The sequence below is a fragment of the Bufo bufo genome, chromosome 7, assembly GCF_905171765.1.
Source record: "Bufo bufo chromosome 7, aBufBuf1.1, whole genome shotgun sequence".
Classification (NCBI taxonomy): domain Eukaryota; kingdom Metazoa; phylum Chordata; class Amphibia; order Anura; family Bufonidae; genus Bufo; species Bufo bufo.
The window spans coordinates 121,351,414-121,372,233 of NC_053395.1; the positions used below are offsets into that span (position 1 = coordinate 121,351,414).

The following is a 20,820-nucleotide window of genomic DNA, read 5'->3' on the forward strand; positions in this document are numbered from 1 at the left end:
GTTGCCCCGGGCCAAGTTGCTCCTGGGGGGCCCAAGGCAGCTGCCTTTTGAGCCCCACTGACCACGCAAGTGCTCATTTTTTTTTAAGTGAGGTGGCCGGGCCCTCCCTGTATTTGAAGTAAGTGTGGCTGCGCTGCACTGAAATCTATTCATTATCTTGTCATCACGAGACCGGAGGTCTCGCGGGATCACAGCTGGGACTGGGAGGGTACCTAACTGAAGCCTGTTGCAGCCCGCAACTTAGTACAGAGCGAAACAAGAAGGTAGTATTTTCTTTTTTTTTTTAGAATGCTTTGGCACTACCCTGGCACACTATTCCTGCTTCATCCCGGGGGGGGGGGGGGGGAATCTGAGGTGAGGTGATGATCAGTGGTGTGGCAGTGCTGGCTGCGGCCTGCTGTATGAGGGCAGGAGGGCAAAGCACTGGCAGCAAAATCATCCAAAAAAAGTGGCAAACAAATATATACAGTGCCCTTGGGGGCAGAAAATTGAATATATATCCAATTTCCCCCCTCTGTATATATTCCCTTTTACCCCCTCTGTATATATATGATATATATATATATATATATATATATACAGAGGGGGCAAAAATGGAATATATACATATGGAAATTGATATATTATATGTTTTATGTGAGTAAGGGTGCTGGGTGGTTGGAGAAGGTAGGGGGTGGAGAAGGGGGAGGGAAGGGTGGATAGAGGGGTTAGTAGTACAGTACTATCTGCATATTGTAAAAAAAAAAAAGTAATCTGCAAAATACTATATATTTGTGTCAGAAGTTGTGCTTTTTTAATTTTTTGAATAATGATACAGCCATTTTATATGAGACTCTTGTGCTGATTCTTTCCCCCCCCCCCTCTATATTAAGGGGCACTATAGTCACCAGAACCAAAACAGCTAAACGTAGTAGTTCTGGTGGCTACCATGTCTCTGCAAGCTTTTTAATGTAAACACTGCCTTTTCAGAAAAAAAGGCAGTATTTACATGACGAGGGTATTGGTTATACATGTTCGCCTCGACCATTACTTTCATACCCACCTTACTCACCTCTAACCACCATTACACTTTTCCACCCCAGAGCCCTAATCCCAATAAAACTCGGACCACCAATTGGAAATGTAATGGCCACAGCAGCCGTTTATTAAATAACATTTACAACCATAACATAACATAATACAGTATAAAACCCCAATGGGGGGAGGTCCTTGAAGCCCCAAAACATCGAGCTGTCAAACCAGGGTGAGCCATTCTTGCCTCCAGCCGTACCGCCCAGCTCAAAGGCACCATCGAATGACCCCCCCTCGATTCACCACAACCGCTCGGTCCACCTGGGAGTCCAGCCCCCACCGTGGGGCCCCCCCAATTGTCCTCAGATTCCACCGTGCCCAACTCCAAGGCCCCCCCCCCCCCACCGCCACAAGCCGCCGTGACAAAAAACCCACTCCCCACAATAAATCCCAGCACCACAACCCCGCTCCCCTCCATTCCAAAACTGCCCAACAAAAAAGGGGGAGGGTGAGTGGGAGCTTTTCTCTCTACCTAAAATGGCCCCTAGCCTTCTTCTTCCCTGCCTATTTAACCCCTCGACTCCACCCCCTCACACCCCTAACCTATCCTAACCTATTCTCCCTGCCAAAGCCCCCTCCCTCTCCCCTAACCCGACCACTCCCCCCCCCCCCCCCAGCTCACTGAAACCAAACTCCCGCCATGGGGGCCTCCCCTAAAGGGGGCTCCGCCCCCCCTCAGTCCGGCCACTGCTTGGCGAGGGTATTGGTTATCCATGTTCGCCTCGACCATTACTTTCATACCCACCTTACTCACCTCTAACCACCATTACACTTTTCCACCCCAGAGCCCTAATCCCAATAAAACTCGGACCACCAATTGGAAATGTAATGGCCACAGCAGCCGTTTATTAAATAACATTTACAACCATAACATAACATAATACAGTATAAAACCCCAATGGGGGGAGGTCCTTGAAGCCCCAAAACATAGAGCTGTCAAACCAGGGTGAGCCATTCTTGCCTCCAGCAGTACCGCCCAGCTCAAAGGCACCATCGAATGACCCCCCCCTCGATTCACCACAACCGCTCAGTCCACCTGGGAGTCCAGCCCCCACCGTGGGGCCCCCCCAATTGTCCTCAGATTCCACCGTGCCCAACTCCAAGGACCCCCCCCCCACCGCCACCAACGACCGGACTTGACCACCTCAACTCCAGGCGTTCCTCCACAACCTCAGGGCCACCTCAATGCCTTCCTGCAACGCCAAACTCCACATATCCAACCCCACCGCATTCAAATGCACTCCGTCCGATCTCCAAAAAGCCCCCGTTCCCGCCTCCAAATCCCTATGCCTGACTACCACCGCCCCGTTCCTAGCCATAAAACGCCCAACTGCCCTGTTCACCTTTATCCTCGCCTTATTCACCGCATCCACAGACCTAGCCTCCCTCCACACCTGCCGGGGGACAATATCCGACCATATGGTCACCATATCCGGAAATAACGACCACAACCGTAAGAAATCCCACTTGATCTCCTTAATCAACTCCCGGATAGGCTTCGCCGCCAAATCATTGCCCCCCGCATGTACCACCAACACCTCCGGTGCCCTATCCATCCTCACGAACCTATGAATTTCAGGCAGCACCCCTTTCCAAACCATACCCCGCCTCCCAATCCACCTTACCACCGCAGACTCCATGTCAAATCCTAGCTGTTGACCGTCCGGCCGAACCGCTGCCCGGACGGCCCCCCAGAAGACATAGGAATGCCCCACAATCCACACCAGAGCGGGCGCTGTATCTGTAACGAGAGAACAAAAAGAACAATACCGCAGCTTTGCACAAACACAATAAACCTAACACCAACCAACCCTCCACACTTTACAAGCGATCCAAATGCACATAAGATTTAAACCTCGCCGATTCCCAACGGCCAATCCTTTTAATAACGTCTTCACCCACACCCCATCTAGCCGCTTCTGTCGCTGCCCCGATTCTAAAGGAGTGGCTAGAATACCCCACCTTATCCACCCCCACCCGGCTCAAACACCTCGAAAAAATAGCAGAAAACAAAGCGAGACAAAAAGGTGCCATCCATATGAACCAACAATGGGGACCCCCCCCCCCCCCCCTTAACCCATAATCCCGCAAACATTGAACCGGGCACATGTCACAATCCTCCACCCGGAAAAGCACCCCCTTCTTTCCTTTACCCAACGTATCCGTCTTTGACCGCCGAATAATAAACTCTACACTATCATCAAACAGCTCAACATCCCTCCTCAAAAGTCCCTCAACCCGACTCACCGACGGACAAACCAACTCCCCCACCCGCATAGCCCCAAAAAAGGCCAGCGAGAAAGCCAACCGAAACAACCTTGTTTCCCCCTCTGACCGACAAACCGTCCGCAACTGCCCCCCCAACTTAAGCAACAACCCAAACGAGACTGGCCTCCTCCCGTCCACCCCAGCACCCATCCTCCTCCAACCTTTTAATGCCTGCACCACCAAAAATGACTTTGTCACATCCACCATCCGCCGAGCCTTAAAACCAAAAGCCAACCCGGCCATGTAACTGTTTATCTTGCTAACCGACCAACCCTGCTCCCTACCGTGACCCAAAAACATTAGCAAAACCAACTCCGGCTCCTCAATCCCTCCTCCCAAAACGGCACACCAGTCCTCCCACACCCTCCAAGCCCTCATATAGGCATCCCACGTACCCGGAGCTAATGACGCCCGAATAAGCCCCATCAATGCTCCTCCAGCAGCTCCCACAGGCAACCCGGACACTCTAATCCAATCACCTCCGCCTCCGGAGCCAACTGCCGAAAACGATTCCACTGCGAACGAGAAAGGGCGTCAGCAATACAATTGTCAACCCCCGGCACATGCACCGCTACAACCCAAGCATTAAGTGACAAGCACTCTAACACTAACCGCTGCAGCAGCCGCACCACCAATGGCGACGATGCCGACAGCCCATTTATCGCTTGAACCACCCCCATGTTGTCGCAGTGAAAATGAACCTTTTTACCCCAGAACCGCTCTCCCCACAACACAACCGCCAGCACAATAGGGAACAACTCTAACAAAGCCAGATTCTTCACCCAGCCCCGTTCCACCCAAACAGCTGGCCACACTCCAGCGCACCATTGACCTCCACAAAAAGCCCCAAAACCTGAACCCCCCGCCGTATCCGTGAATAATTCAAAATCAAACGCCTCAACAACTTCCCCCATGAACAGCGAGCGACCGTTGTACTGGTCCAGAAAAGAACTCCAAACCTGTAAGTCCGCCCGCAGCTCCCTACCCAACCGAATATAATGATGCGGAGCCACCACCCCCCCAGTTGCCTGCGCCAACCGCCTACAGAACACTCGCCCCATGGGCATTATCCGGCAAGCGAAATTAAGCTTCCCCAACAGCGACTGAAGCTCCCTCAACTGCAACTTTTTTGCCCGAATCGCCTTAGCCACCAAGCCTTTCAGATCTACCAGCTTATCGCCCGGCAACCGACACTCCATCCTCACCGAGTCAATCACTATGCCAAGGAAACTCAATTCTGACACCGGCCCCACTGTCTTACCCTCCGCCAGCGGGACCCCAAACCTCTCAAAAACCGAACTCAACGTTGCCAACAATAATGCGCAAACCGGCGACCCCGGGGGGCCTATACACAAAAAATCATCCAGGTAATGAATCAGCGATTCACAACCCGACGAGTCCACCACTGCCCACTCCAAAAACGAGCTGAAAGTTTCAAAGTAAGCGCACGACAATGTACACCCCATGGGTAAACACCGATCCACAAAGAACCCCCCATCCCAAAAACATCCCAACAAATGCTGACAATCCGGATGAACCGGCAACAACCGAAACGCCGCCTCAATATCCGTCTTTGCCATCAACGCTCCCGCCCCAAAACGCCTCACCCAACCGACCGCCGTGTCAAACGATGTAAATACTACAGAACAAACCGCCGGGTCAATACCATCATTTACCGAGGAGCACCTCGGGAACGACAGGTGATGAATCAAGCGAAACTTATTCGCCTCTTTCTTAGGTACAACCCCCAGCGGTGACACCCGCAAATTGTAAACCGGTGGCTCTAAAAACGGACCCGCCATCCGCACCAGCATCACCTCCTTCCCCAACTTCTCCCCCACCACCTCTGGATGCTCCCTAGCAGACCGCAAATTCTTCCTGAGCAACACCGCTTCACCCGGAACAAACGGAATTCGAAAACCTTCCGCAAAACCCAAAACCAACAAACCCGCCGCCTCCCTATTGGGGTACCTATCTAAGTACGGTTGCATCCTTTCCAGCCGAACCGGCGTCACCCCCTTTTCCAAAACCATCCCCCCCTCTCTGCTTGCCTCCCTTAAAACACTGCGCTGCCCCGTGATTCCCTCCACAGCCTGAGCATTCGTGCTTAAATTTACATTTAGGCCCGAACCTACAGGTGCCTTCATTGAAGGCAAAACACAGTCCCCTCGCTGAGGCAACCGCTGTATTGCCCGACCCCCCACTACTACCTTCCCCACGAAATGGCTGCCCCGAACGCACTGGGGCCATAACCTTCAGCCATAAAGCAATATCCTTATGGTCCCACCGCATCTCAGGGCGAACCGCCTTCCTCTGCCGGAACTGTTCGTCATACCGCAACCACGCCACTCCCCCATACACCCGATACGCCTCCCCGATTGCGTCCAAATAACAAAACAACCCCGAACAAGCCTCCGGAGTCTTCTCCCCAATCACACTCGCCAATATCACGAACGCCTGCAACCAGTTTGCAAACGTCCTCGGTATTAACCTATACCGGCGCTTCTCCTCCTCCTCCCGCTTACCATCTTCCCTTCGCACCCTATCCAGATTGAAGCGTTCCAAAGGAAGCAAGGAAAATATCTCCACATATTCCCCCTTCCAAATCCTCTCCCTCACCTCTGACTTCAAATGCGCCCCCAACGGACCCTCAAAGCAAACATAAACCTCCCCTTTTGCTTTATCATCAACCCGCACAGAATCCTCATCCCCCTCCGTTCCCGCCTGCGTCTGTACCGACACCCCCACACCCGGCAACCCCCGCTGCGGCTCCACCGACGACCCTCCGCTCGCAGCCAAACCTTGCATGCCCCAGGCCTGCAACGGTGTCCCCCCACTCAACCCCCAACTAGCAACTAACCCCGCCAGACCTCCCAACAATTGCCCCAGGCCCTTACTCAACTCTAACTGGGAAACACCCCCCACCCCAGCCCCCACACCCTGCACTACCTGCGCAAGTGGACCCCATGCAATCTCCCCTGGCTGCCTGGGCGCTGTGTTCCCATCAGCCGCAAGTCCTGACTCCTGAAGATCCCTCCTCTGCGTCACGCTGTCGCCCTCTCTCTGTCCCCTGGATCCGCTGGGACCAGGGACGTCCTCTCCCGGATAGACCATGCCGCTGGAACCTTCATCCTCACCCTGCCTCCTGGCAGGGCAGGAACGCGCGTTGCAACAGGATCCCTCCACGGTCCGGACCTCCTCACATCTCCTGGGCTCGGTTGGCTCCTGTCCCCTGGCTCTATGCAAACCAGGGACGCCGGGGTTAGCGATGTCATCATAACTGCTCCTGGGGGCGGAGCCTCTCGAGCTGTCTGCAACCTGGGGCCTGCTGCTACCACCGGATCCACATGCAGCAGCCCCGCGCTGAATGCCTGACCTCCCACGCCGAGGGGCTGCCCCTGTGCCAGGAGTTACAGGGGCGCCCGCAGTACCCGGTCCAGCTCCCACGCCGTCGCCGCTTGCAGGAGTGGACGGCCGGGCCCGGCCGCCCACAAGGCTCCGCCTACAGTGAGGATTCCTCCCACGCCGGGGCCTAGTAGAAGCTGGTGTCGGCGGCACCCGACGTGGAGGGTCCCGAGAGGGGCTCCTAATACGGCGCTGAGCCCTAGGGGGGGAAGTTGATGGGGAAAGGCGCGCCGGCGGCCTGGCCCGCCGCGGCCGTAATACCGGTGAGTGAGGCAAGACAGGCACCTCACTCGGCCCCCCCAGCAGCAGCTGGATCTGCTCCTGGAACCACGCTGGGCCTCTCACCTCAGCCGCTGCCCGCAACTCGCCGATCATGGCCTCCAGACGCTCCATCTCTCAGGTGATGTACCAGCTTTTCTCTCTACCTAAAATGGCCCCTAGCCTTCTTCTTCCCTGCCTATTTAAACCCCTCGACTCCACCCCCTCACACCCCTAACCTATCCTAACCTATTCTCCCTGCCAAAGCCCCCTCCCTCTCCCCTAGCCTGACCACTCTCCCCCCCCCCCCAGCTCACTGAAACCAAACCCCCGTCATGGGGGCCTCCCCTAAAGGGGGCTCCGCCCCCCCTCAGTCCGGCCACTGCTAGATGGGAATAACCTTTCAAAGCTTTGAAAACCATTTTAGGCTAAAAGACAATGGGGGAGATTTATCAAACTGGTGTAAAGTATGCAGTACGCAGCCCTGCAGGGTATTGCGATAGTTAGGTCACGGTTACTAGGCAAATGAGGGTTGCTCTTGGTTACTCACAGTTTATAGGATGACCCAGGGCAGGCGTACAGCAGTGATGGAGAGGCTGGCACAGTAGTCCTCTGGGGCACTCTCTGTATATAGGGACCAGGCTGGTGGTAGGCGAAGTGCCCTGGGTGTTGCAGGTTTTAATGTGCCAGTGGCAAGATCCCTTTAAGATTTGTGACGCCAGTGCCTGTAACGGTGGCACACCGATTGATGATAGGAACAATTGAGGAACACGTTGTTGTGGTGAACCAGAACTTCCTTTTACTGAACAGTTAACTATATACAGTTTTTTAGCAAAGTTCCATATGGCAGTAGCAAATTACAAGCAGGCTTTTACAAATGGCAGGCAGCAAGATACTCAGAGGGTTAAATACACTCACAGATCAGGCTGCACCTTTTCCTCAGAAATCCTGTGCACTATTTCTCAGAACTCCTGTCTGTCTTGATCCCAAGGCCCGTATGCCCTATTGGTGGCTTTATCCTTGGTAAAGAAACTTCCTCTAGTATATATCTCCTTGCATTGAATAGACTCTTCTGCCCTTCAGCTCTCTTGTTTGGCTGGAAACACTTCTGCTCTGTACTGTACTTTGTAGGAACTGCAGGTTTCTCAGGAGGTAACTCTTCCTCTGGTAACAACTAGAAGCCTGGGCTGTCTAGCTGCATGTCAGAAGCTCACTTTAGCTGCTGCCTAGCTAAAGTCCACACTCCCTTCTGACTCTACACACCACATTCCCTGAACAGGACCTGACTATATATATATATATTAGGGGTTCCCTAGCTCCCTCTACTGTCTTGGAGGAGGAACTACACCCTAACAGGCCTGATGCACAGAGAAACAGGGAAAATGCACATAAAAACATAGCAATACAAATGTGATGTAAAATACACTGCCACTGTTCCACAGGAGGTGGAGAACAACGTGGCCCAATTGACCCTTGTGTAGTGCCCACATTTACCTAGTGGGACACTACAAGTAGATCTGGCTTAATGGCCCATGGCAACCAATCAGATTCCACCTTTTTATTCCCCAAAAGAGCTGTGAAAAATGAAAGCTGGAATCTGATTGGTTGCTATCAGAAACTAAGCCAGTTCTACTTTACACCAGTTTGATAAATCTCTCTCCAAATTATTTTTCCCCAGACTGGGGGGGGGGGAAACTTTATGATTAGTGTTGAGCGAACAGTTCGAGCATAGTTCGGGTCCGTACCGAATTTTGGGGTGTTCGTGACACGGACCCGAACCCGAACTTTTTCGTAAAAGTTCGGGTTCGTCGTTCAGCATGTATTTTGGCGCATTTTGAAAGGCTGCAAAGCAGCCAATCAACATGCATCATACTACTTGCCCTAAGATGCCATCGCAGCCATGCCTACTATTGGCAAGGCTGTGATTGGCCAAGTGCAGCATGTGACTCAGCCTCTTTATAAGCTTGTGCGCACGTCGGGACGTGCTCACTCCCGATGTGAATAGAACAGGGATAGACGCAGCTGATGCTAGGGCGAGAATAGGCAGGGATAATTGAATAACTGGAAGCAAATTTCTCTCCTCCACCTGTGATTCATCTGAACAACTGCAGCTGAGCTGCTTTTTTGATAGGGATTGGCTATTTTTAGAGTGGCCAGAGTGATTTTTCCATCCACATGTACCTGGGCTGACCGCCGGCCGCCATTTTGCGACTTGTAGTGCTGCAGCAGAAGCTGCCACAGTGTGCATTCCAAAGCTCCAAACAAGTCAGACATCTACACCTGGGATTCAGACCAATAGCGATTTAGCAGCACAGTCCAAGGCTATTTTTTTTAAAGGTTGTGCAGACCATTTTGTGGCACATGTTACTGGGCTGATAGGCGGCGGCCATCTTGGGACTAGTGCTGCAGCACAATCTCTCCCAACGTCCATTAATCACTTGTAATAGTGGTCTGTGCCATAGAAATCCTACATCAGGGACTTGGGTGTGCTTGTGTCACCCCTACTAATACCAGTCCACCTGTAATCCATACAGTGAAAAGCCATAAAGTATTCCAGTGAGGGAATTTTTTTTTTATTTAAAAAAGGCCAAGTTAGTTTATCTGGCGTTCAATATACTAGATACAGTTAGGCCTGCGTTTCATACATCTGGAATTAGCAAACTAATGTGCTGGGGTTGGGAAAACATATATGTACCCATACTAGAATCTGTCAAAGAAAGCGGTACTCACATATAACAGTCATTCCATCTGTAATCCATACAGTCAAAAGACTGAAAGTATTCCAGTGAGGGAATTTTTTTTATTTAAAAAAGGCCAAGTTAGTTTATCTGGCGTTCAATATACTAGATACAGTTAGGCCTGCGTTTCATACATCTGGAATTAGCAAACTAATGTGCTGGGGTTGGGAAAACATATATGTACCCATACTAGAATCTGTCAAAGAAAGCGGTACTCACATATAACAGTCATTCCATCTGTAATCCATACAGTCAAAAGACTGAAAGTATTCCAGTGAGGGAATTTTTTTTTTATTTAAAAAAGGCCAAGTTAGTTTATCTGGCGTTCAATATACTAGATACAGTTAGGCCTGCGTTTCATACATCTGGAATTAGCAAACTAATGTGCTGGGGTTGGGAAAACATATATGTACCCATACTAGAATCTGTCAAAGAAAGCGGTACTCACACATAACAGTCATTCCATCTGTAATCCATACAGTCAAAAGACTGAAAGTATTCCAGTGAGGGAATTTTTTTTATTTAAAAAAGGCCAAGTTAGTTTATCTGGCGTTCAATATACTAGATACAGCTAGGCCTGCGTTTCATACATCTGGAATTAGCAAACTAATGTGCTGGGGTTGGGAAAACATATATGTACCCATACTAGAATCTGTCAAAGAAAGCGGTACTCACATATAACAGTCATTCCATCTGTAATCCATACAGTCAAAAGACTGAAAGTATTCCAGTGAGGGAATTTTTTTTTTATTTAAAAAAGGCCAAGTTAGTTTATCTGGCGTTCAATATACTAGATACAGTTAGGCCTGCGTTTCATACATCTGGAATTAGCAAACTAATGTGCTGGGGTTGGGAAAACATATATGTACCCATACTAGAATCTGTCAAAGAAAGCGGTACTCACATATAACAGTCATTCCATCTGTAATCCATACAGTCAAAAGACTGAAAGTATTCCAGTGAGGGAATTTTTTTTATTTAAAAAAGGCCAAGTTAGTTTATATGGCGTTCAATATACTAGATACAGTTAGGCCTGCGTTTCATACATCTGGAATTAGCAAACTAATGTGCTGGGGTTGGGAAAACATATATGTACCCATACTAGAATCTGTCAAAGAAAGCGGTACTCACATATAACAGTCATTCCATCTGTAATCCATACAGTCAAAAGACTGAAAGTATTCCAGTGAGGGAATTTTTTTTTTATTTAAAAAAGGCCAAGTTAGTTTATCTGGCGTTCAATATACTAGATACAGTTAGGCCTGCGTTTCATACATCTGGAATTAGCAAACTAATGTGCTGGGGTTGGGAAAACATATATGTACCCATACTAGAATCTGTCAAAGAAAGCGGTACTCACATATAACAGTCATTCCATCTGTAATCCATACAGTCAAAAGACTGAAAGTATTCCAGTGAGGGAATTTTTTTTATTTAAAAAAGGCCAAGTTAGTTTATATGGCGTTCAATATACTAGATACAGTTAGGCCTGCGTTTCATACATCTGGAATTAGCAAACTAATGTGCTGGGGTTGGGAAAACATATATGTACCCATACTAGAATCTGTCAAAGAAAGCGGTACTCACATATAACAGTCATTCCATCTGTAATCCATACAGTCAAAAGACTGAAAGTATTCCAGTGAGGGAATTTTTTTTTTATTTAAAAAAGGCCAAGTTAGTTTATCTGGCGTTCAATATACTAGATACAGTTAGGCCTGCGTTTCATACATCTGGAATTAGCAAACTAATGTGCTGGGGTTGGGAAAACATATATGTACCCATACTAGAATCTGTCAAAGAAAGCGGTACTCACATATAACAGTCATTCCATCTGTAATCCATACAGTCAAAAGACTGAAAGTATTCCAGTGAGGGAATTTTTTTTTTATTTAAAAAAGGCCAAGTTAGTTTATCTGGCGTTCAATATACTAGATACAGTTAGGCCTGCGTTTCATACATCTGGAATTAGCAAACTAATGTGCTGGGGTTGGGAAAACATATATGTACCCATACTAGAATCTGTCAAAGAAAGCGGTACTCACATATAACAGTCATTCCATCTGTAATCCATACAGTCAAAAGACTGAAAGTATTCCAGTGAGGGAATTTTTTTTTTATTTAAAAAAGGCCAAGTTAGTTTATCTGGCGTTCAATATACTAGATACAGTTAGGCCTGCGTTTCATACATCTGGAATTAGCAAACTAATGTGCTGGGGTTGGGAAAACATATATGTACCCATACTAGAATCTGTCAAAGAAAGCGGTACTCGCATATAACAGTCATTCCATCTGTAATCCATACAGTCAAAAGACTGAAAGTATTCCAGTGAGGGGATTTTGCTTATAAAAAATAATATATTTCATTGTGGTGCGAGTTGAATCGCAACAATGAAGAAAAATACTATTAAGGGACGAGGACGCGGTCGTGGTGGTGTCCGTGGAGCCTCTGTTGCTGGTAGAGGACGTGGCCGTTCGGCCCCAGGCGCACACAGTAGGGAACGAACTCCCTCAACTAGCCGGCAGAATGTACCGCAATATCTCGTGGGGCCCAATGACGCTCTTAGGATGGTAAGGCCTGAGCAGGTACAGGCATTAATCGATTGGGTGGCCGACAGTGCTTCCAGCACGTTCACCACATGGTCTTCCACCCAGTCTTCTGCGGAAAGCGCACAGGTGGCACCTGAAAACCAAGCCCATCAGTCTGTCACATCACCCCCAAGCATATCAGGGAAACGGTCTGAGCCACAAGTTATGCAGCAGTCTCTTCTTCTGTTTGAAGACTCTGCTTCCAGGGTTTCCCAGGGGTGTCCACCTAGCCCTTCCCCAGTGGAGGAAGACATACCATGCACTGACGCACAACCACTTATGTCTCCAGATGAAGAGGACATGGGAATACCACCACAGCAGAGTCACCGACTCTCTGATGATGACGAAACACAGGTGCCCACTGCCGCGTCTTTTTGCAGTGTGCAGACTGAACAGGAGGAGGTCAGGGAGGGAGACTGGGTGGAAGACGATGCAGAGGACGATGAGGTCTTAGACCCCACATGGACTGAAGGTCGTGGCGATGACTTTCACAGTTCAGAGGAAGAGGTAGTGGTGAGACCGAGACAACAGCGAAGCCAAAGAGGGAGCAGGGGGCCAAAGCAGACGAGCCGCCGCCCCCAGAGTTCGCCTGCTACTGGACATCGCCAACAGGGACCCAGCCCCACAAAGGCAGCTTCAAAGAGTTCCCTGGCATGGCACTTCTTTAAACAATGTCCTACCGACAAGACCCGAGTGACTTGCACGCTCTGCCATCAGAGCCTGAGGCGAGGCATTAACGTTCTGAACCTCAGCACAACCTGCATGACCAGGCATCTACATGCAAAGCATGAACTGCAGTGGGGTACACACCTTAAAAACCAGGCACTCGCTGAGGCTCCCCCTGCTCCCTCTACCGCTGCTGCCTCGGCTTCCGCCTCGAGAGGAATGTTGCCACCTGCCGAGCAGCAAACAGAGGATGTGCCACCGACACCACCACCACCGCCACCGTCAACTAGCGTCTCCACTATATCACACAGCAGCGTTCAGCTCTCAATATCTCAAACCTTAGAGAGGAAGCGCAAATTCCCCCCGAGTCACCCTCGAGCCCTTGGCCTGAACGCCAGCATTTCTAAACTGCTGGCCTTTGAAATGCTGTCATTCCGGCTGGTGGACACAGACAGCTTCAAACAGCTGATGGCCATGGCTGTCCCGCAGTATGTGGTTCCCAGCCGCCACTACTTCTCCAAGACAGCCGTGCCTTCCCTGCACATGCAAGTGTCCGATAAAATCAAGTGTGCACTGCGCAACGCCATTTGTGGCAAGGTCCACCTAACCACAGATACGTGGACCAGTAAGCACGGCCAGGGACGCTATATCTCACTAACTGCACACTGGATGAATGTAGTGGCGGCTGGGCCCCCGGCGGACAGTTCCTTGGCGCACGTCCTTCCGCCCCCTAGGATCGCAGGGCATCATTCTCTGCCTCCTGTAGCCTCCTCCTCCTACTCGGCTTCCTCCTCCACTGCTTCCACCAGCTCATCCGGTCAGCCACACACCTTCACCACCAACTTCAGCACAGCCCGGGGTAAACGTCAGCAGGCCATTCTGAAACTCATATGTTTGGGGGACAGGCCCCACACCGCACAGGAGTTGTGGTGGGGTATTGAACAACAGACCGACGAGTGGTTTCTGCCGGTGGGCCTCAAGCCAGGCCTGGTGGTATGCGATAATGGGCGAAATCTCGTGGCAGCTCTGGGACTAGCCGGTTTGACGCACATCCCTTGCCTGGCGCATGTGCTGAACTTGGTGGTGCAGAGGTTCATTCACCACTACCCCAACATGTCAGAGCTGCTGCATAAAGTGCGGGCCGTCTGTGCGCGCTTCCGCCGTTCACATCCTGCCGCTGCTCGCCTGTCTGCGCTACAGCGGAACTTCGGCCTTCCCGCTCACCGCCTCATATGCGACGTGCCCACCCGGTGGAACTCCACCTTGCACATGCTGGAGAGACTGTGCGAGCAGCAGCAGGCCATAGTGGAGTTTCAGCTGCAGCACGCTCGCGTCAGTCGTACTGCCGAACAGCACCACTTCACCACCAATGATTGGGCCTCCATGCGAGACCTGTGTGCCCTGCTGCGCTGTTTCGAGTACTCCACCAACATGGCCAGTGGCGATGACACTGTTATCAGCGTTACAATACCACTTCTATGTCTCCTTGAGAAAACACTTAGGGCAATGATGTTAGAGGAGGTGGCCCAGGTGGAGGAGGAGGAGGAGGATGAGGGCTCGTTTCTAACACTTTCGGGCCAGTCTGTTCGAAGTGGCTCAGAGGGAGGTTTGTTTAAGCAGCAGAGGACAGGTTCACAAGTCGCCAGCCAAGGCACTGTACTGGAGGACGAGGAGGAGGAGGAGGAGGTGGAGGGGGACGAGGATGACGCAAGTTCACAGCGGGGTGGCAGCCCAGGCCCATCACTGGTGCGTGGCTGGGGGGATACGGTGGACGATGACGATACGCCTCCCACAGAGGACAGCTTGTCCTTACCCATGGGTAGCCTGGCCCACATGAGCGAATATATGCTCCAATGCCTGCGCAACGACAGCAGAGTTGCCCACGTTTTAACGTGTGCAGACTACTGGGTGGCCACCCTGCTGGATCCCCGGTATAAAGACAATGTGCCCACTTTAATTCCTGAACTGGAGCGCGACCGTAAGATGCGCGAGTACAAGCGCACGCTGATAGAGGCGCTCTTGAGAGCATTCCCACATGTCACAGGGGAACAGGTGGAAGGTGAAGGCAGAGGAGTGGCAAGAGGTCGCCAACGCAGCTGTGTCACGGCCAGCTCATCTGAGGGCAGGGTTAGCATGGCAGAAATGTGGAAAAGTTTTGTCTCCACGCCACAGCTATCTGCACCGACACCTGATACGGAACGTGTTAGCAGGAGGCAGCATTTCACTAACATGGTTGAACAGTATGTCTGCACACCCCTCCGCATCCTGACGGATGGTTCGGCCCCATTCAACTACTGGGTTTCGAAATTGTCCACATGGCCAGAGTTAGCATGTTATGCCTTGGAGGTGCTTTCCTGCCCGGCGGCCAGCGTTTTATCTGAACGCGTATTCAGCACGGCAGGGGGCGTCATTACTGACAAGCGCAGCCGCCTGTCCACAGCCAACGTGGACAAGCTGACCTTCATAAAGATGAACCAGGCATGGATCCCACAGGACCTGTCCCTCCCTTGTGCAGAGTAGTCCTTATTAACTGCCTAAAACATGTCTTGTTGTGCTACGGGCCACTTCTTTATTTGATACAAATTTTATAAAACCCACAGTTGAATGAAACTCTTCTCTGTCTGGGCGCCGGGGCCTAACCAGATGAAAGTGGCCGGTTAAACTAACGGGTGACATGAAGCCATAACCTCTGCCATGCTACCTCTGTCTTCTGTCTGGGTGCTGAGGCCTAAGTCAAATAAAGCGGTCTTCTGCTGTGCTGGGGGATATGAAGCTAATCTCTGACCTCTCTCCTCTGTCTGGGTCCAAAGGCCTAAATCACTGAAAGAGGCCTTCTCCTGTGGTGTGTGATATGATGCCAGAATATGTGCTGTGGGGCCTCTCTCCTCTTCCTGGGTGCAGGGGTCAAATAAACTAAATTGTGGCCTACTCCTGTGGTGGTTGATATGATGCCTGATTCTCTGATGTGGAACCTCTCTCCTCTGTTTGGGTGAAGGGGTCAAAGTAACTAAATGGTGGCTTCTCCTGTGGTGGCTGATATGATGCCAGAATATGTGCTGTGGTGCCTCTCTCCTCTTCCTGGGTGCAGGGGTCAAAGTAACTAAATGGTGGCTTCTCCTGTGGTGGCTGATATGATGCCAGAATATGTGCTGTGGGGCCTCTCTCCTCTTCCTGGGTGCAGGGGTCAAAGTAACTCAATGGTGGCTTCTCCTGTGGTGGCTGATATGATGCCAGAATATGTGCTGTGGTGCCTCTCTCCTCTGTCTGGGTCCAAAGGCCTAAATCACTGAAAGAGGCCTTCTCCTGTGGTGTGTGATATGATGCCTGAATATGTGCTGTGGTGCCTCTCTCCTCTTCCTGGGTGCGGGGGTCAAAGTAACTCAATGGTGGCTTCTCCTGTGGTGGCTGATATGATGCCAGAATATGTGCTGTGGTGCCTCTCTCCTCTTCCTGGGTGCAGGGGTCAAAGTAACTCAATGGTGGCTTCTCCTGTGGTGGCTGATATGATGCCAGAATATGTGCTGTGGTGCCTCTCTCCTCTTCCTGGGTGCAGGGGTCAAAGTAACTAAATGGTGGCTTCTCCTGTGGTGGTTGATATGATGCCTGATTCTCTGCTGTGAAACCTCTCTCCTCCATCTGGGTGTAGGGGTCAAAGTCTTTCAAAGTCGCCTTCTCCTGTGCTGATTGATATAAAGCTGATGGTTGTGCCATCTGACATGGTTGCCAGGGTCTGATTCAATGGGGGCCTACTCCTGTGGTGGGTGATCTAAATGCCTGATTCTCTGCTGTGAAACCTCTCTCCTCCGTCTGGGTGTAGGGGTCAAAGTCTTTCAAAGTCGCCTTCTCCTGTGCTGATTGATATGAAGCTGATGGTTGTGCCATCTGACATGGTTGCCGGGGTCCCATTAAATTGGGGCCTACTCCTGTGGTGGGTGATCTAAATGCCTGATTCTCTGCTTTGAAACCTCTCTCCTCCGTCCGGGTGTAGGGGTCAAAGTCTGTCAAAGTCGCCTTCTCCTGTGCTGATTGATATAAAGCTTATGCTTGTGCCATCTGACATGGTTGCCGGGGTCTGATTCAATGGTGGCCTACTCCTGTGGTGGGTGATCTAAATGCCTGATTCTCTGCTGTGTAACCTCTCTCCTCCGTCTGGGTGTAGGGGTCAAAGTAACTAAATGGTGGCCTACTCCTGTGGTGGGTGATATGATGCCTGGTTCTCTGCTGTGGGACCTCTCTCCTTTGTCTGGGTGCTGTGGTCAAAATAATAGTAAGTGACCTTCTCCATTGGTGGGTGACTTGAAGCCTGATTCTGTGCTATGGGACCTCACTCCAATTAATATTGTTTAATTTTTATTTATTTTATGTTAACTCATCATTTCCCTATCTACATTTGTTTGCAGGGGATTTAACTACATTTTGCTGCCTTTTGCAGCCCTCTAGCCCTTTCCGGGTGTGTTTTACAGCCTTTTTAGTGCCCAAAAGTTCGGGTCCCCATTGACTTCTATGGGGTTCGGGTTCGGGATGAAGTTCGGGTCGAGTTCGGATCCCGAACCCGAACATTTTTCGAAAGTTCGGCCGAACTCGTCGAACCCGAACATCCAGGTGTTCGCTCAACTCTATTTATGATATGTCATAAGTTGTTAAATAGTGTTAACATGAGAGCAGTTTTCAAATACACTGTAATTAGGGAAACCTGTTTAATGCCTCCTGCACATGATCGTATCCGTTTTACATTTACATGTGCGCTTAGTGAATATGTGTATGTACAGTGCATGTGTACATCTCTAGTGAGATTGCCATTGAGCTATGCATGTAATAACTTTGCATATGTGCTCATACAGTATGTAGTTAGTATGCACATATGTGTAAATAGTAAATGTGTGCATATACACTTGTACATAGCAGCTGTATATATTCACCACAAGCGATGTGGTGACTGCTGTTAGTTGTGAACCAGGGCCACAGACTATAAATATGCCATTTATATTATGGAGGAGCAAAAAACAGCAACCAGGCTAATCAATCACACAGAAGGGCATCACATAGGTAGAAGCTTCCAAAGGATGTAATCCAGAGCTAGGTGGACGTAAATCTAATAGTTATTTAAGTCTCAAATACAATACTTTTCTGGGCTCCAGAGCTACTTCATCATTTGGTGCCTCTGAAGAATGGGCCCTGCAGCCCAGAAACATAAAGCATTTGAGACTTAAATATCTACAAGATTTCTTCCTCCACCGGACTATATCCTTTGGAAGCATGTGCCTTTGTGATGCCCTTCTTTGCCACTGATTAGCCTAAATGCTGTTTTTTGTTCCCCCAAAACTGTCCTGACTTATGGCATTGGCTGCAGCTAAATAAAATAAACATTAATAAGGAAGGTGTACTTTTGTGGATGCAAACAAACAAGTCTGACTAAACCCTCAAACTGATGTTAAAATTGAGAATTTAGCCAATATATCCTTATATGAAGGACATATCTGAGCCCGAGCACACCCGCCTACCATTATTTGAAAGCCTTCAATAGTCTTGTTCCTACAGCACAACCACTAATGCCTCATTCACACAGTCAGTGTTTGGTCAGTGTTTTCCATCAGTGATTGTGAACCAAAGCCAGGTGCGATTCTAAACACAGAACAGGTGCAGATCTTTCCCTCATACCTTATGTCTGTGGAGGCTCCAATCCTGGCTTTGGCTCACAATCACTGATGTAAATCACTGACCAAACACTGATGTGTGAATGAGGCTTAAAGGTGAGCCTCCTTAATCTTTGCATTATTGACCATACATTACCATGCCATACCAACCATATGAGCTCCATACTCCCTTCTTGCTGCTACATGTGATTTATATTACTGCTGAGTTTTATGTGGCAAAAGGTGTTTAAGCTCCAGCTGGTGCCATCCCCCAGGTGCAACTGCTATATCTGCACTACCTATATACATGCAGTATATAAGACAAAAGGAGGGGGTGTTTTTCCTGTGAGTATTACAATGTTATATGTCACCCGTCTATATAAAATGAAGATTAATACTAATTTATTACTAAATGTTTGTCTAGCACAAATTCTGGTATGTGAAAGAAATGTATAAATGTTTTTTTAAGGTTTGTAAAAAGAAACATAAAAATTGATTTAATATACAAAATGAATAGTAACAATCTGTCCTTTTCTTCACAGAGGGATTTTTTTGAACGGCTTTATGTCATGTACACAGTGGGATACTCTATTTCATTTTGTTCCTTAGCCATTGCTATTTTCATCATCGGTTATTTCAGGTAAGATGTTTTAAATGCAGTAATGACAAACCTAAATGTAATTAAATATGTTAGTATTTCTAAAACATATTTCGGAGTAAAATGTACCAAATGTATTAAGTGTGTTGAGTGACAAACACCTTTGACAGATATGGGCTGGTGTAAATTTCAGTTATAACTCACAAAAGCTAAACTGCTGACAACACTAGGTAGGGGATGTGAAGAGCAACACAGGCATACGTTTTACAGTTTTTATTATCAGGAGTAGTGTGAATATAAACTTTTATTCTGCTTCACTGTGTTCTCTGCATTTAAATATTTCACAGCCACTCCCCTCATCTCTGATTGACAGTTGTAGTGATCTGGTTTAATGCTGCTCTGTCACTCAGACCAGAGTGGAGGGGCTATGAAGCATCTCAATGAAGAGAGCAGTTCAAAGGGAAGTTATCCACAAACAGAAATGGCTAGATCTCCACAAGCTAACGGACTTGTGGGGGTCATTAATCAAACTGGTGTAAGGTAGAACTGGCTTAATTGCAGATAGCAACCAATCAGATTCCTCCTTTTATTTTTGACAGCTCTTTTGGAAAATGAATGGCGGAATCTGATTGGTTGCTATGGGCAACTAAGCCAGTTCTACTTTACACCAGTTTGATTAATGACCCCATTGGTGTCTTCCCACAGCGCAATATACACAAGTAATAGAAGTATCAGTGTGACTGTGAAAAGGCATTTTCTAAAGGATGAGGTTATCAAGTTAGATACTAATAATCCAGATAGAAATGTACAAACTAAACCATCTGATGATGTTTCTTCATCATCTGTACATTACACACCATTGTCCTTTCAGGACCAGATTCTGTGCAAGGACTTGAGGCTGCTGCAGGTAGAACAAGTAAGGGATGAGGATTTGATACATGAAGCATATCATTTTAACCTTTTGATGCCGCAGGATGAGAATACTCATCCTAAACAGCAGGTCCTTGCCGAATTAGGACGAGCATTCTCATCCTGCAGTTAATCGGCCCTTCTCTACATGCACCGTCGATGAGCTGCAGGGGCCCAACTGTTACTGACAGCTGTGCCCCTGCTGTATCCACCAGGATTGGAGAAAACACTGATGTTGGTGAATTTACTCCCTATATGCTACGATCAATTTCGACAGCGGAATAGAGGAGGTTCGCAGAGGGAGGGGCTCCCTCTCTCACTTCATCAGTTCCCTGTGCTGCGATGGTGGGGTCCCGATAGTTGCTATGGCAGCCCCAAGCCTTGCAAAGGCCTTGGGGCCTGGCTGCTATGGAGGCCTATGGGGCCCTGCCCCCAGGCTGTGTCTCATAGGCGAATTGTCAGTGTAATAAACTGATGCATGTATTGAACTGCATTTCAGACCCTGAAATTTTGAAGTACCATACTGGGGGAAGGGAAGCAGCCAAAAAAAAGTGTTTTTTAACAAATAAAAAATGTAAAGTTTCAGGTAAAGAAAAAACGCGTCCTTTCTTATAATAAAGCCATGAATATAAAAAAAAAAAAAAAATAGTTATCCATAATGATTGTCTCTATAAACATGATTTAT

General features: G+C 49.0%; 1 protein-coding gene across 1 annotated transcript in view; it reads left to right on the top strand.

Moving 5' to 3' along the window:
• PTH2R (parathyroid hormone 2 receptor) overlaps nucleotides 1–20,820 on the top strand; it is a 745,316-nt gene that overhangs the window by 147,300 nt on the left and 577,196 nt on the right. Inside the window, exon 3 of the mRNA XM_040441156.1 lies at nucleotides 19,171–19,268. Coding sequence (XP_040297090.1) covers nucleotides 19,171–19,268 — 98 coding nt within the window. The remainder of the gene's footprint in view (nucleotides 1–19,170; nucleotides 19,269–20,820) is intronic.